The sequence below is a fragment of the Gallinula chloropus genome (assembly GCF_964237585.1).
Source record: "Gallinula chloropus genome assembly, chromosome: 27".
NCBI classification, from domain to species: domain Eukaryota; kingdom Metazoa; phylum Chordata; class Aves; order Gruiformes; family Rallidae; genus Gallinula; species Gallinula chloropus.
In genome coordinates, this window is record NC_140112.1 from 941577 (window position 1) to 958585 (window position 17009).

Consider the following 17009-nt stretch of genomic DNA (forward strand, 5'->3'; position numbering starts at 1 on the left):
GGTCCTCACTGAGACCTCATCTTGCTTCTATTCTAGGTCCTCTGTGATCACTACTGGCCATCTGAATCTGCCCCAGTCTCCTATGGGCAGGTCCAGGTCCACCTGCTGACGCAGAGCAGCTCCGAGGAGTGGACCACACGCGAGTTCAAACTCTGGCACGTGAGTGAGGACCCAAGAGGATGGATGGACTTAGGGACCTGTCCAGAGCTGGGAGTCTGTATGGGATGCAGTGGTGTTTTTCCTTGGTGGTGGCATAATTTCCTTTCCTTGCCATTGGCAGCCTCGGGTCTTTGAACTGTGAGAGTGACAGAGCCCTGGGACAGGCTGCCCAGAGAGGTTCAAATCCCACCTGGATGCATTCCCGTGGGATTTAGTCTGAGTGATCCTGCTCTGGCAGGGGGGGTTGGACTAGATGAGCTTTCGAGGTCCCTTCCAACTCCTAACGTTCTGTGAGTCTCCTGTGGAGCAGTCTGTCCCTGGCAACATGTCTCATCACCCCTGTTTTCCACCTTTGTTCCCTCCTTTCCATGTCCCTGCACTGGAACCTGCTTCAAGGGCACGTTCCCTACCAGTCAAAGGCAGGTCTCTTCTTTGCCATCTCCATGTGTCTCACCATGGCAGGGGACCCAGAGGGAGGACAGGGTAGCAGGAGCCACCAGGCAGTGCAGCAGACCTGATGCTGGCTGAGATGGGTGTCACCAAGTCACTGGGTTCTCCAGGGCTGTGGGGTGTATGGATGCCCCCATCCTGGTGGGTTGCACACTGATCCCCAACATCCACCCTGGCAGGAGGGTCTCCAGGCAGAGCGACACGTGTCCCACCTGCACTACACAGCGTGGCCTGACCACGGGATCCCAGAGTCCACAACTTCCATCATGACCTTCAGAGAGCTGGTCCGTGAGCACATCCAGAGCACCAAGGACGCGGGGCCGACCCTGGTGCACTGCAGGTGAGGGTCTGCTCCAGGGGGTGACAGGAGGGGACAATGGGAGAGGGCAAGGGAGGGGCTGGATCAGGCTGCCCAGAGAGGGGGTGGGTGCCCCATCCCTGGGGGTGTTCAAGGCCAGGTTGGCTGGGGCCCTGGGCAACCTTGTGTAGCTCCAGGCCTGGAGGTTGGTGTCCCTGCCTGTGGCAGGGGGTTGGAGCTCTGTGATCCTTGGGGTCCCTTCCAACCCTGACCATTCTATGATTCTATTCTATGATTCTAAGGGAGGGAAAGGTCCTGCTCCTGCCCAAACTGGGAGGGAGAGCAGTGCACAGGAGACAGCTCTTCTGTAGAAAGTCTCTGCTTAGACCTTGGGGGTTACAGGTCTGCTTGCTGACTGACCCCCCATCCCAGGGGCTGGGGCAGCTGGAGATGGTCAGCACCAACCCCAGGCAGCCTGAAAGGCTCCTCAGCCCCATGCTGGTTCTCCAGGGTGCAGTATCTGGGAGCCATGTCTTGCAGCAGGAGGGGAGCCCCTGGCTGGGGGGAGTCAGGCAATGTTTCACCCTCTCTGTGCTCGTAGCGCTGGGGTCGGCCGCACGGGCACCTTCATCGCCCTGGACCAGCTGCTGCAGCAGATGAAGCAGGAGAAGGTGGTGGACACCTTTGGAGTTGTTTACACCTTGAGGATGAACCGTTACCTGATGATTCAGACCCTGGTGAGACCTCTGCTCCCTCTTACCCCACCCCCAGGCCTTGCTCCATGGCATCAAAGCTAACCAGGGTGGCAGACAGATGGGCCAACCAGTCAGCCCCAGCACCCCCCAGGCTGTTCCCCAGTATGATGGGGTTGTCACAGTGCCACTCAAATGGAGTGGAAATGGCTCTTCTGGGGGGGTTCTCTAGCAGCTTCACACCCCACCAGACCCTCTGGAACACCCTAGAGCAAGCACCTAGGAGTGGGATCAGGCCCCTTGCAGGCAGTTCTTAACCCACAGCGTGTTGTTGGCCTGTGGTGCTCCCCAGGCAATGTCATACTGTGTACTCAGGGTTGGGACAAGGTGTCAGCACTGCCCTGCAGAACAGAGTGGAGGAATCCAGGGGATTGTGGTTGGAGTAGGCAGGGCCTTCTGGGCTTGAATGTAGGACTGTGGTTGCTCCTGTGTGAGGCCAGGAGTTGGTCCCTTCCAACTCAGTATATTCTATGAGTCTGTGGCTTTTGGGGCATGAGTGTAGGACACAGTGCCCATCCCCACCCTTCTGTACTGTCTCCATGGTGCAATGCCCTACACTGCTGTCTGCCTTTGCCTTCCAGTCCCAGTACATTTTCCTGCACAGCTGTATCCTGGAAAAGATCTTGGAGGAACCACTCTTGGGTTTGTCAGGGACAGAGAGGTAAGATTTTGCCTGACACCCTACCCATCCCCACCCATTGCCCCTTCAGGCAGCAGGCTGGAACCCTGACCCCATCTTGAACCTTTGACTCCTGGACAGAAGAATGGGGAAGCTCACCCAGCTGTCCCACTCAGTATTTCAAGATGGGTCAGCCCAGGGCTGGTTGTTCCCTGCAGCACAGGGAGTCCAGCCCAGAACTAGGTATCAGCCACTGGGAACACTGGGAGGGCTTGGGCATCACATCCTTTTCTGCATCTTCCTCCTGGGCTATGCCAGTGCCAAAGAGATGCAGAGGTGTCCTGGGGAAGGCATTTTGATGAGTCCCTGGTTTCCCAACTCTCAGGGATGCCCTAGAGATGGGTTCAAACTGGAGGAGCTCATGGCAGCTGGATGCCCTTGGGATGTACCTTCTAATAGACACCAAGAACAGGGAGCAGGTTCAGGCTGGGCATGGCTTTGCCCACCTACCTCATTGTCTCTGAGGCTACATCTGGAGGTTACATATCTCTTTATGGTCAAATTGTCTCCTCCCTCATGCAGAACAGGATGCTCTTGTCCTTGCTGCATCTTGGGAATGGGCCCTGGGCTGTGCCACACCTGAGATCTGCCTTTGTGTAGGGGAGAGCAGGTTGGCTGGGCCAGGGTCCCAGCATCTGAGGGGTGAAAGCCCTGTCCACCTACTGCAGACACAGCTTGGATGCTGCTGAGTTTGCTCAACCTCACCCTTACTGCCAGTGTCTCCCCTCAGGTCCTGCCCCATCCCACTGAAAAGCTTTGCTCAGCACTACACCCAGAAGGCAGCCAAGTCCCACGTGGGCTTCCTGAGGGAGTATGAGGTGAGAGCTGTGCTGGGCAGGGGGCAGGGAGCAATGACATGACCATTTGCACTGGAGGGACCTGGTCAAGCTGGGGGACACCCAAGAAGTGCCTCCTGAGTAGGTCCCATGCCCCAGTTTCCATGTGCCTGGATGTCCTGGCAGTGTCACCTCTCTGTGGCATGGTGTCCCCAGGCATGTGGCTCCCTCAGGGTCTGTCCATGACCCCTTCCTTTCCCTATGCAGGGTAGGAACTTATCTGAACACCATTCTCCAACAGAGATGCAGCCATCTCCTGACAGGATGGTCTGCAGACCACCCCTCAGAGGAGCAGACCACCCCAGAGATGGTCACATAGCAACCCCACTATTCTGCATGTGCAGCTATAACCATCCCTCTGCCAAGGCCAGACATCCTCAGAGCTCCCCAGTTCCTCCTGCTCCTCCTGACCCTTCCCCTGCTCACAGCTTACTCCCACTCTTACAGACTCTCCTAGAGGTTGTGAAGGAAGAAGCAAGCTCTGCAACACCATCTTCAGGCAACCAGCAGACACAGCCCTCTTCCAGCATCCTCCCATGTAAGTGCTGTGGCACCTTGCACCTCTCCCTTCCTGGACCTGCCTGGAGCTGGGTTGGACCTGGGCCCACAGTAGAAGGAATTATTTTGAGGTTGCAGTGAGTCCTCTGGAAGTCTACAGAGGTGTTTTGGGGGCTGGAGCACATGAGGTATGGGGCTGAGATAGGTGGGTTTATTCAGCCTGGAGAAAAGGGGAGATCTTCTTGATATCTTTAGTTACCTGCTGGGAGGGCAGAGAGAAAATAGAGGTGCACCATGGAAGGACAAGAGGCAATGGGGTTTGTTTTGAAGAGAATCCAACTCAGTATAAGGAAAAAGTAGGTCCTGTGAAGGTGGCCAGACACTGGATCAGGGGTCCAACCTTCCATCATCACTGGCTGAGACACCAAGCAGCCTGCAGGACATGTATCTGCTCTGAGCAGGAGGTTGGGATAGAGACCTGTCACTTGGGTGTCCATGTCCATGAGCTGAACAGGAGCACTGCAGAGGGGCAGCACCTTTACAGAGGAATGGGAATGGGAGGGTTGGGTCTGTATGGCTGTGTGAAGTCTGGTGGTTGGTCTGCAGGAGCTGTGTGAGCCAAAGTCTACCCTGGATCCCTCCAGCTCCCACCTGTTTTGCAGATGATCGCTCCAGAGTGAAGTTTTCCCTGCTGGAACAGAGCCCCTTCTCAGGTCTCCTGCAGGTGTGGCATGTCCCGGTGAGTCTTTCCTCCAGAAGCAATGCCCACCCTGTGCCTGGATCCCAAGGGCAGCAGGGGATGCTCCCCTTCCCACACCAGGCTTCTCCTTTCTGCCTGATCCCTGCACTGCTTCACCAGTCACTGCTGCAGTGACCTGGTGTGGACAAGAGTGGGGATGTGAGGATGTGCCTTCCCTCACCTGCCCACTTTGGGTTGTCCTCACTTCCTTCTCTTGGTGCTTTCTCCTCTCTCTTTGTCTCCTGACCTGTTGAGCTTCCCTTCTTTCCCTGGTCTCTCCTGCAGCTGCCTGGGCTGACAGGGCACCCATGCCACCCTGTTCTGCAGGAGAGTGATGTTCTTGTTCCCTATGCAGAGCTGTAGCTCCAGCAGGGAGTACCTGGCTGTCCAAGGGCCTGACAAGTTGACCATGGAGGACTTCTGGACCCTGGTGTGGGAACAGGATGTTCACACCATCCTAACACTTCTCCCCTGGCAGGAGAAGGGGGAGGTAAGGCACCGTGTCTTCCTGTGCCATGGCAGAGCAGGGATCTGTCTAATGGAGCTGGAATCTAGCATGGCTTTGAAACTGGAGCTCTCTTCACTGCTCCTGGGTACAGATCCAGCTTAGCTAGAGCTGAACTTTCCCTTTGGGCTTCCATCATGGGAGGCAGGTTCTGCCTGCCCACCCTGTGGTCTGTGGCCCCTGACTCAGCTGGCACTCTGCATCGCTGTGGTGCCCAAGCACAGCAGCTCTGGTGGCCTCTGTCCATCTGAGGTGAAGAGCATTTGCTGAGCAGATTCCCCCTCCCAAGCAGCCCTGTGTGGACAGGGAAGCTGGGCTGCAACCTGCTGTTGTTCCCAACCCCCCCACACCTTGGGGAGGAAATGACAGGGTGTGATGTTGGGGGTGCTCCTGGTCCCATCACAGACTCCTTCATCAACATGAAGCCAAACTGGTTCTTGCACACAGGTCCCAAGTGAGGCGTGCTGGCCCCTGGAAGAAGACTCTCTCTGCACAAAGATGCTGACCATCCAGTGTGGCACAGAGAAGCTCGTCTCTGGGTGGAGGTGTATCCAGCTCAAAATGAAACACGTATGTGCTGACGGGGCTGGTCTGGCTCCCACTGCCTGGGATGTCCTTCACTGCTAGCAAACAGGTCTGTAGGGCTGAAAGGTCCATGGAGACTTGGCTGAGCTGTGAAAGCAGAGAGCCAGCAGTCCACAAATGCAGGAGGGAATCTAAATGACAACATCCAGAAGAGCACCTGCTGAGTGAACACAGGAGAGGCACAGGAGAGGCTCAGAGACTTCCCCCACCCCTCACTGATACATTTTTCTGCCCCTCTTTGAAAAGGTTCTCAGTCTCCCTCTCAAGGGGCAGGTTGGGATGCTGTGGGGAAGGAGAGCAGGTTGCTACAGGCTCTGTACCCTCTTCATGGGTGATGGGCAGTGCCCCAGCAGAGACTGCCCAGACAGCTTTGCAGAAGGTAGCAGTTAGCTCAGGAAAGTATCTGACAGCCTAAGGACTGGAGAGCTGGGACCCCTCTGCATCCAAACTCACCCATCCCTCCCCAGCAGCCATCACAACTCTTTGTGTCTCACCAGGAGAAGAAAGCAAAGGAGAGGCAGGTACAACAGTTCCTGTACACACTCTGGAGCAGCAAGAAGCAACCAGATGTCCAGAGCCTGGTGGATCTCCTCACTGCTGTCAGACGGTGCACGCCCCACAGGAAGAGAGCTGGTCCTCTCCTGCTGCACTGCAGGTATGTGGCATTACTGCTCCAGCCATGGGCTGAGCTGGTGCCCACCAGGCTTTGGCATGGACACCAGCAAACCTCTACCAAGGCTTCCACCAAGGACCACAAGGCTTTGGGGCATGTTGAGAGTTGGTCCATGGGAGCCAGGGAAGCTCTGAGCTCAGGAGGTCAGATGGAGCAATGCTCTGCCTAGCAGATGGGAGAAGGGTGGGCAAGCAGGGCCTGGGGCAAGCATGAATGGAGCAGGTGTTCTTGGGCTGAGGTGCCCAGGGCTGCTGGGATCCTTGGAGCTGCCCTGATGTCCTCACCTCCTTGCAGCCAGGGAGTGTTCACACTTCTGCAGGAGCCTATAGAGCCAGTACCTCAGCAGAGCTGGCTTGGGTGAGGGATGCACAGCTTGGCAGGGCAGGCTGGGTGTCCAGGCTCCTTCAAACAGCCACTTTGGGGTCCCATCCCCTGGGTCAGCACTCCTAGAGCAGTGCTCACAGTCCCCTGATCCCACCATACTCACCTGCTGCATGTTTTTCTATGGGACTTCTGCCTTCTTGGGCTGGTACCCACCTCCAAAGAGGTTCAGCTCAGCTGGACCCTCCATAAATGCCCCTCTGTTGTCCCTTGCAGCAATGGCATGAGCCAAATGGGGATGATCATCTCCCTGGACTGCCTGTTGCACCAGATGAAAGCTGAGAAAACCGTGGACATCTATGGGGTGACCCTCCAGCTCACAAGAAGCTGCTGTCTCATGACCCCAACTCTGGTAGGTGGGAAAGAGGAAGGGTGGTGGGCCAGGCAGAACAGGACATCCCTGCTAAGCTGCCTGGAGCTGGAAGCCTGTCCAGCTTGGTCAGGGATTTATTCCATGCTTCCTCTGCCAGACACCAAGGGCTAAGGTCTTTTTCCAGGACTTCCCATCTCCTCAGTTCTGGAGTAAAACCAGGTTCAATTGCATGCCAGCTCACAGTAACTGCAAGGCATTCCTCCTGTTCTGCCCTGGAGAGCAGCAAGCACTGGTTTCATCCTCCCTGACAAACCTGCCTGCTCACACCAGCCTCTGACACAGCTGCCAGGCTGGGTACCCAGCACCTGCCAGGCTTCCCTTTGCCTTTCCATGCCCCGAGCCTGCTCCTGGTCCCTTCCTGCTGCCAGAGCTGGGGCTGCCTGCGAGGGGTCAGCAGGACAGCCTGCCCTGTTTGCAGCTGCCCTACAGCCATGTGGGCTGTGGTGCTGTCTAATGGTGCCACAGCTGTGCCCTGCCCTGCCATGCCCTGCCATGCTGTGCCATGCTGTGGCATACCCTGCCGTGCCCTGCCATGCCCTGCCCTGCCATGCCATGCTGTGCCCTGCCATGCCATGCCATGCCCTGCCATGTTGTGCCCTGCCATGCCCTGCCCTGTCATGCTGTGCCATGCTGTGCCATGACCTGCCATGCCATGCTGTGCCCTGCCATTCCCTGCCCTACCATGCCCTGCCATGCCATGCTGTGCCCTGCTATGCCCTGTCATGCCATTCCATGCCCTGCCCTGCCATGCCATGCCATGCCCTGCCATGCCCTGCCCTGCCATGCCATGTTGTGCCCTGCTATGCCCTGCCCTGTCATGAAGTGCCATGCTGTGCCATGCCCTACCATGCCATGCTGTGCCATGCCCTGCCATGCTGTGCCATGCCCTGCCATGCTATGCCATGCCCTGCCATGCCATGCTGTGCCCTGCCATGCTGTGTCATGCTGTGCCATGCCCTGCCATGCTGTGCCATGCCCTGCCATGCTATGCCATGCCCTGCCATGCCATGCTGTGCCCTGCCATGCTGTGTCATGCTGTGCCCTGCCCTGCCATGCTGTGCCATGCCCTGCCATGCCATGCTGTGCCCTGCCATGCTGTGCCATGCCCTGCCATGCTGTGCCATGCTGTGCCATGCCCTGCCATGCCGTGCTGTGCCCTGCCATGCTGTGTCATGCTGTGCCCTGCCCTGCCATGCTGTGCCATGCCCTGCCATGCCATGCTGTGCCCTGCCATGCCGTGCTGTGCCCTGCCATGCTGTGCCATGCTGTGCCATGCCCTGCCATGCCGTGCCATGCCATGCTGTGCCACACCATGCCGTGCCCTGCCCTGACATGCCATGCTGTGCCATGCCGTGCCATGCCATGCTGTGCCACACCATGCCGTGCCCTGCAATGCTGTGCCCTGCCATGCCCTGCCCTGCCCTGCCCTGACATGCCATGCTGTGTCCTGCCATGCCCTGCCATCCATGCCCTGCTGTGCCATGCCCTGCAGTGCCCTGCCATGCCCTGCTGTGCCAGTCCAGCCTCCCAGGCCCGCAGCGTGCTGCTCCTGACTCGTGCTGGTGGTACAGATGCCCTCTGGACAGCGCTTTCATTCTGCTTCAACTGCTGAAGGAGCTGATTCAGCATCCCTGGAAACCCTCCCCACAGGGGACAGCAGAATTAGGGCAGATCTCTCCAGGGCTTCCCAGCTGCAGAGCTGCCTGCAAAGCAGCTAATCTCCCTCTTAATTAATGTGAACCACGCGCACGGTGGGAGCCAGGGGAGGGCAAGGCAGCCGCTGCCCCTGCTCACAGCTCCTTTGTGTTCCAGCAGCCGTTCTGGCTGAGCAAAGACACAACGTGCCCAGAAAAGCACAGCCAGAGCTGACCAAAAGGCGCTGCCCCTCTGAGGGGGGGAGCAGCAGGGGCAGCTCCCTCCCCACCTTGCCGCTAGCAGTGGGCACTCGGATGGCCGGGCTGCCGTCCAGCGCCGTGCCCTGGCCCTGTGCCTGCCAGCCTCCTCCATCGCTGCAGGGGATTGCCAGGATCCCTCTGATTCTAGCAGGGGCACGCTGCTGTGGTGCCAGGGCCACTAGATGAATTTTTTTGGGGGGGTTTAGTACCATACAAGGGGGAAGAGGAACCTTTGAGCTGCACCCGGATAACCGCTGGGTGTTGAAGCACTCCCAGCGTGGCACGTGGCTCTGGGGATGTGCTCCTGCCTTTAGCCAGGCACTGAGTGTGCCTGGGCTGAAGTTGATCCTGGGCTGTCACCCCTGATTTCACAATCATTGAAAACAGTTGCTGGGGACCTGGAGCTGTTGTGTGATCTGTGGCTTTCCCGGCCCTTCGGTGGGGCTAAACCCACCGCTGGCAGGGGAGGAGGCAACTCGTGACTTGCAGCTTAGCCAGAGCATTAGTGAGCTCTTTGGAGGCCCCTCTGTCAGTCCCTAATCCCCCCTTGAGGGCTGCCATGTGATTTCAACCCTCAGCATTTGCCCTGCCCTTCAGCTCTGCACCCTGCCTCTGTCATTCCCCATTCCCACACCTTGCCTGGCTTCACAGCCTGGCATCATTTTGGAGCAGCCTGGCATCTGAGCAGAACCCCAGATCAAATCCATGGTGGAGTGGAGACCTCTGGACCCACATTTGGTGTTGATGGATCACTTTGGTGATCTTAAAAATACAGAAGTGATGCAACTGGGCTAAAACCCCCCAGCTCTTGTACCTCTGCAGCCTAGCAGTGACCTGTCAGCCCTTGATTTGGGTATGCTGAGACTAAGGCCAAGGGAAACTCCTGCTCCAGAGGTCTTCTTTCCTGACCACAGACCCTGGGCACTCCAGCAGGGCACAGGTCTCCCCACTCAGTGCTCTGCATCCTCCCTGGCACTGCTCTTCAGTCCTGTTTCAGATGACACACCACAGTGCATCCAACAGCTGCTGAGCACCTTGAGGCAATCAGAGGACCTTGCTCCTCTCATGCTGTGGAGCAGTTTGCCTTCAGGTGCTGTGAGTGGGGGTGAGGAAGCAGGAGGAACCAAACATGGTGTAACCACAGCTCCAGGCCTAATTCTTCCTTTCTGGGCAGCTCTGGTGCCACAGGACAAACAGGGATCACTTGGGACAGCCAATCCTCCTCCACCATGGCTAATTAGAACCTTTTAGGGCAAATTGCAGGGTTAATCCTGCAACCAGGAGGTGTCTGTCAGAAACATGACCCCAGACACCCCCTTTTCTCTTCTGCAGGACCAGTATGTGTTCCTGTACACCTGCATCAGGGACATCCTGACCCAGAAACAGCCCTAACTGCCTGGCACCGTCCTGCCCTCCACCTCCACAGGACCCTGTCTGGAGCCAGGAGCTGGGCTGGAAGCATCATCAGGGTCCTGGCACAGACCAAGCTGTGCAGTGAGAGAGGAGCCAGCGTGCCACTGCCACTGATGCAGTGAGAGAGGAGCCAGCGTGCCACTGCCACGTCCTGCGTGGTGCTCGCGGTGACATGAGGCTCCCTAAGCAGGTGGGCAGGGGCAGTGCTGTCCTGCTGCAGGCTGCTGTAGCCCCTCAGTGCAGACACAGTGAGGGGATGGATGGGATGCTCCCCTGCTTTGGCCATCTCCTGGAATTCCTGGTGCCTGGAAAGTGTGTTAACCTCACTGCAGCACGCAGCAGCTGTGGGGGCCCTGCAGTGTCCTTGCCCCTCAGCACAGAAGTGGTAGCCCTGGGCTTGCTCCTGGACAGCCCTGGGCTTGCTCCTGGACAGCCCTGACACCCACAGGCTGCTGAGGTCTAACACTGGGCACCATGGTCTCTGTACGACCATGGGCACAAGGTGTGCTGAGGTCTGTGGCCAGAGCGTGGTGGGAGCAGGTTTGTCTCAGCTGGTGGGTTGGTTTTAGGTACAAATAAACAGTGTGCTCAGAGAGGTGAGTTGGCTTCTGTGGGGTCTCAGTGGTGCCAAGCCCTTCCCCTGCTGTAGCACAGCTGCTGTTCCCAAAAGAGCAGCTATGTCCCCAGCCATGGCACATAAACCATCCTCCTTAGACACCCATCAAGAACAAGCCCAGTGTCCAGCTTTCACCCTCCAGCTGCTGCCAGCCTTGAAAACAATTCCTGGGGTACAGGACAGTAGCCTTTCTGCCAGGCCCTGCAAGTCCACAATCCTCTAACAAACCCCTACAAGGACAGTGAGAGTGCTGATACTTCCATCATCCAGTTGTGGAGTCCCCTCCTGGCTGCCTTAGCCTCAGCACAGCTGACCTCCAGAGCACAGGAAAGGCAGAGCTCCCTGTGCAGGAACCTCCATGACCTCATCAGACTGGTGCTCATTCCCTCAAATGTGAGACATGAAGCAGGCCTGGATCCCAGCCCAGCATGTCCCAGCTGGTGGCTGGACACAGACTGTGACTCCTAGTTGCCATGCATGTCCCAGAACCCCCCAGATGCTGAGCACAGTTACACCTCAAAGGTGTGTGCAGATGTCAGCTTTAACCTGGGCTCCAGAAGGCTCTTGTTCAAAGTGTGCAGTCACCACTGAACCCCAGGCAGCACCTGTATGCCCCAGGATGGTTTATGACACACAGGACACTCAATGCTCCCAGTCTCAGAACAATTCCAGTGCTGTGACCTGGGAAGTGGAGCCAGTTCCAGTGACAGTGAAGGTGTGAAGGAAGAGCCAGGGAGCCTGACAGGGGCACAGAAGCAGCATTACTGGGTTGCAATTTCTCCTTTCATCCCACAGCAGCCTGGGGCTCTGCACAAGACCCTTACTCTGCCAAGCACAGCCCTCAGGGTCTCCCACCAGCCTGTCCAGGAGCATCCTCAGAAAGGGGCAGGAATTCCCCTCCCTCTCTGTTCTGTTTTTCTGCAATCAGAGCTGCCCTGTGGCTTTCAGGATCATTAAGCCTGGGGCTTTGCTCAAAGCCATATTCCCCATGGAAAGGGTTTGGGTCTGGCTCTACAGCTTGTGGCACAGGAGAGAGGCCTGAGATGGGGACAGTATTCCTGGGGACTGCTTGTGGGCTCTTGCTTTGTGCAGAGAAGAGCCTGACAACAGCCATATGAGCCAGCTTGGCCACCCACCAGTTCATCCTTAGCTGGTGCCAGTGGTGGAGCAAGATGGGGAGTGAGTTCTCCTGGTACCTGCCCCACACCACCTCTCAGCCCAGCAGGGCTCAGTTCAGCACAGCACTACCCAGCCACCTTGACTGATGGGCTGCAGCACCAGGACCTTCCTACAGCCCCTTTGGGAAAGTGCCCACGGGTCTCCTGCAGGTCCCTGCACAGGGAGGGCAGTCCCAGCCATCGGGCACAGCTCCACATTCCCAGGTAGGGCTGGTGTGTGGATCCAGGGGGCTGGTGTGTGGATCCAGGGACTGATGCATGGATGCAGGAGGATCTAGTGGGCTGCTGTGTGGACCCAGGGGGCTGCTGTGTGGACCCAGGGGGCTGATGTGTGGATCCAAGGGGCTGGTGTGTGGATCCAGGGGGCTGGTGTGTGGACCCAGGGGGCTGGTGTGTGGATCCAGGGGACTGATGTGTGGGACCCAGGGGGCTGGTGTGTGGATCCAGTGACTGATGCATGGATGCAGGTGGATCTAGTGGGCTGCTGTGTGGACCCAGGGGGCTGATGTGTGGATCCAAGGGGCTGGTGTGTGGATCCAGGGAGCTGGTGTGTGGATCCAGGGGGCTAGTGTGTGGATCCAGGGGGGTGATGTGTGGACCCAGGGGGCTGGTGTGTGGACCCAGGGGGCTGGTGTGTGGATCCAGGGGGCTGATGTGTGGACCCAGGGACTGATGCATGGATCCAGGTGGATCTAGTGGGCTGCTGTGTGGACCCAGGGGGCTGCTGTGTGGACCCAAGGGGCTGGTGTGTGGATCCAGGGACTGATGCATGGATCCAGGGACTGATGCATGGATCCAGGTGGATCTAGTGGGCTGGTGTGTGGACCCAGGGGGCTGATGTGTGGACCCAGGGGGCTGGTGTGTGGATCCAGGTAGCTGGTGTGTGGACCCAGGGACTGATGCATGGATCCAGGTGGATCTAGTGGGGGCTGCTGTGTGGACCCAGGGGGCTGATGTGTGGATCCAAGGGGCTGGTGTGTGGATCCAGGGAGCTGGTGTGTGGATCCAGGGGGCTGGTGTGTGGGACCCAGGGGGCTGGTGTGTGGATCCAGGGGGCTGATGTGTGGACCCAGGGGGCTGGTGTGTGGATCCAGGGACTGATGTGTGGATGCAGGTGGATCTAGTGGGCTGATGTGTGGACCCAGGGGGCTGATGTGTGGATCCAGGGGGCTGGTGTGTGGACCCAGGGAGCTGGTGTGTGGATCCAGGGGGCTGGTGTGTGGACCCAGGGAGCTGGTGTGTGGACCCAGGGGGCTGGTGTGTGGACCCAGGGCTTGTGGCACAGAGCTGCAAGGGGCACTGGCTCTGAGACTGGCTCTAAGGAAGCAAGTGGAGGAAGAGTCATGTTGCTGTTACAGGGCTTCCAGAAGTCTAGGAGCAAGTGATCCCACAGCCCTCACATCTGGCTAGCACAACACAACAGGGGTTTCAGCAGAGCCAGCAGCCAAGATGAACCCACAGACATCTGCAGCTCCTCTGGCAGATGGGAAGGGACCCTCACCTCCACGGGACGGGGGTTGGTCACACAAACTGGCAGGTTCCACCCAGTGAGGCTGGTATGGCTGCCTGTGGCACAGCCCCACTGCTCTGCCTTCCACATCCAGTCTAGCAGGAGGCTGACTCGGTGGTGATGATGAATTTACGACCTCCCACCCACTGCTGCAGCGGAGTCTGGAGCCACAGATGCTTACAGAGGGTGTCGTGGGAGCTGTGGTTTGGATGAATAATTTTCCAGCCCTGCAGCTCAGAGCCACAAAACCCAGAGGGGGAGAGAGAGAGAGACAACAAAACAGTAAAACAAAACAAGCCTCCAGCACGGGCCGCCCAGCGAGTTCTGGAGTGTGCCATGCTGGGCTTCACACAGCCTGCTCTAGTCGGGCAGTCACCACTCTCCTCCACCAGCCCCCCCTGCAGAGGTCAAGGCCCTGGAGATGGGGAGGACTGTGTACATTTGGGGGGGGTCCTTTCCACCTCTTTCACCCCATGGCTGCCAGAGCAGGGGCAGACTGGGACAGCATTGCCAAGTGTCAGGAGATGCAAGGGTGGAAGCACAGCCATGGGAGCCTGCTGGTGACTGCTGGAACACCACAGCCCCCTGATCCCACAGCTTCTCCATTCATGAGTGCTGAGTCTCTGCTCCAGGCTCTCCCTGTCTTCTGCTCCCTCCAGGGCTCAGAGTCCAGCAGCTGCCACTGTTACTTGGCTCAAAAGGGTGTTGCTCCCACCACAGGGACCAGGACACCCAGCCACATCCCAACGTGGGCACCCCTGTGATATTAGGTGCCTGGAGCTGGGCTGTGGCTGCCCCTGACATGGCCATGGTGTAGGGATGTGCACTGCTCACTGTGTCTCCCACCTGAGCTGTACCAGCACCAGGAAGCAGCAGGGATGCAGCCTGCTCCTCCCCAGGATCTCCATCATCATCTCTCACCAGCTACTGCTGTCAGCCACCTCCTGGAGAGCAGAAGCTCTGGGACCAGATAGATCCAGGGCAGGTCTGAGCTGGAAGGGAAATTTCTCCTGGGTCAACCAAGTAGGACCACAGCTGAAGCTCCCTCTTCCACACCCTGCATGTGCTGGGCTTGCCATGGCTTTGTGTCCCTGACCCAGATGATGCAAGCACTGCAGAAGGGAAGGTCTTCAAGCACGTAGGACCCTGAAACAGGTGTCCCACTGCACTGAGCCCATCCCTGTTGGTTTGGGCCACATTCTGCTCTCCTCAGAACCTGGAGGACCAGATCCAGGAGGAGCCAGGGATAGCAAGAAAGTCTGGAGGGCTTATTTTATAGACACATCACGTCTCAGGAGTGCTCCCTGCACAGAGGTGTCGGAGATGAGGTGGGACAGAGGCCAGTCCTGGTGATGCCTGCTCTTCTCTGGTGTCTCTGTGCTTTGTGAGGCTGTCTGGGCCTCTCTGCATCTCCCCCTGCCCCTGCAAGCCCTTCTGGAGGGACTCCTTCTCTGTTGTCCTCTCCATGTGCAACACAGTGGGGTCTTGGTTCCTGCCATGACCTTGGCAGTGAAAACCAGGCAGCATCTGAAGGAGGGACTGGTTGTCCTTGGAGATCAACAGCCAAAGTGGAATTCTACTGGGGTGATCCTGAACCCTCTCCAGTCCAGGAGGGAATAAAAAGAGGGCACAAGCAGTTGTCCCATGGGAGCAGGGCTGAAGACACACTGGGGGCCCTGGCACATGCTGAGGACAGAAAGAAACAGCCTCCAGTCCCTTGGCTCAGCCAGCACAACCTGTCTCCCAGCTTGGGAAGATCCCTGGCTGGATGTCCATGGAATCAGCAGCACCCTGGGAGGAATGACACTGCCCAACACCTCTCTGCTCTGCAGGAGGAGCACTGCTGAGTGACAAGGGCAAAGTCCCACAAGCTGCCTTGTCACTTCGGTTCTGTGGGAGGGGACACGTTGTAATGGTTCACCTGCAGCCCTGCCCCAGCTTTATCTCCACAACAGCTTTGTTATCCTTTAATCTCCAGCAGCTCTAAACAGCCCTGCCAGCTGCAGTCTGCAGCCCAAAGCTTGTTTGGCATTTCATTTCTGGTCCTCAGAGAGGCTGTGGCCAGCTCTGGTACCCAGCTCTCCTCAGCTCCACAGCTGGACCACCTTATATTGTGCTGGCATGAACAACACATCCCTTTCCCATCACACCTGCCTCTCTGTATCCCTGAGGACCAGAAGCAATAACTATGCTCTCAGTACCTCACATGAGCTATAGACCTTGTTCCCTGCTTAGTTTGTACTCTGAATTTCCCCAGGGTTTTCCTTCCCTGCTTTAAAACAAACTTTAGGAAGACTTGTTGGCTGGGCATTGTGGAGGCAGCAGGAGAAAAATCACCTGGGATGTCACCTGGCACCCAGAGGTGCCGGGGAGCCCTGGTGTTTGATGCCAGAGTCTCAGCTCCATCCTTTAACAGCAGGACTCTGGAAACGAGGGGTGCAGCAGAGTGTTGGGGAGCCAGGCTGGGACAACCACAGGGAAGCAAACAGTGCTGCTCAGCGTGCTGTGGACCAGTGCTCTCCTCATCCCAACATCTCCCCAAAACCACAGCCTGCCGCTAGAGGACAACACACCAACACATCTGCGCCCTGCAGAGCAACGTTCCCTCCTGTTAGGAGGCTGAAGCTGGATCTGGAGTTCCCCGTGCCTCTAATTAGGGTGCAGTGCAGCCTGTGCTGCTCACAGCAATTTCAGTGAGAGCCACCTGAAAAGTGACACTTCCACCCCAGAGGGACTACTGAGAACTCCAGGTTTACCACAAAAAACATCAAATCTCCCTGGTCCAAACGATTTGATGCCCAGACACTTGGATTTGCCAGGAGCTGGGCGACACGCTGAAGTAAGTGAGCACTTTGCCTGTTAATGTCTATTATTGGCTCCCAAAGAAACCAGATGTAGACATGAAACACCAAAGCCAAGCTGCAAAAAAAACCCCTAAAATCCCAGCAAACAGAAAAGTCAAAGCAAAGTGACACACACAGGGCACAACCTTCCAACTGGGCACAACCTTCCTGGGCTGGTCCAGAACACGTGGAGAATGTCATTGCAGGCAGTGACATCCTGAGGAGATGGCTCTGCTGCAGTGGAATGGCAGTTTTCAGTAGACATCTCTTCAGTGTGATTTTTGGAAGGGTTCTGTTGCTAGTGTGCTCAGCCAGAGCCCTGGATCCCCAAGGAGAATTTGCTGAGAGAGGAACTGTCAGGAGCTTGCAATGCGGTTGGTGTCTGGCTGGTTTGGCTGCAGAGGGACAGAGATGGGAAAACAGCAGATAAAAGCTGCTGCTTCAGCCAGGAGCAGGGTGATAGGTCTGACACTTTCTCCAGACTGACACCAAATTCCTGGCTGCTGTCAGAGTGAATCTGGCTGTTTCAGGCCAAGCTAAAGCCCCATGTCAGAGCTGGAGGGGAAGCTTGTCAAGGAACGCAAGGAGGAACCCTGAGGAGGGTTTCCCATCTCCCCACCAAGCAC

At 57.5% G+C, this 17009-nt stretch overlaps 1 protein-coding gene across 1 annotated transcript in view; it reads left to right on the top strand.

The window, feature by feature from the left end:
* The window catches only part of LOC311201502 (receptor-type tyrosine-protein phosphatase V-like), a gene marked incomplete at its 5' end in the record, with an annotated part of 37030 nt that extends 26205 nt beyond the window's left edge, over positions 1 to 10825 (top strand). Inside the window, 12 exons of the mRNA XM_084275892.1 lie at positions 37 to 159; positions 789 to 949; positions 1509 to 1644; positions 2241 to 2320; positions 3069 to 3156; positions 3622 to 3712; positions 4335 to 4411; positions 4767 to 4901; positions 5364 to 5486; positions 5999 to 6156; positions 6772 to 6907; positions 10156 to 10825. Of these exons, the coding sequence (XP_084132018.1) occupies positions 37 to 159; positions 789 to 949; positions 1509 to 1644; positions 2241 to 2320; positions 3069 to 3156; positions 3622 to 3712; positions 4335 to 4411; positions 4767 to 4901; positions 5364 to 5486; positions 5999 to 6156; positions 6772 to 6907; positions 10156 to 10215 (1368 nt within the window). The 3' untranslated portion in view covers positions 10216 to 10825. The remainder of the gene's footprint in view (positions 1 to 36; positions 160 to 788; positions 950 to 1508; positions 1645 to 2240; positions 2321 to 3068; positions 3157 to 3621; positions 3713 to 4334; positions 4412 to 4766; positions 4902 to 5363; positions 5487 to 5998; positions 6157 to 6771; positions 6908 to 10155) is intronic.
* Positions 10826 to 17009: the final 6184 nt, after the last annotated feature.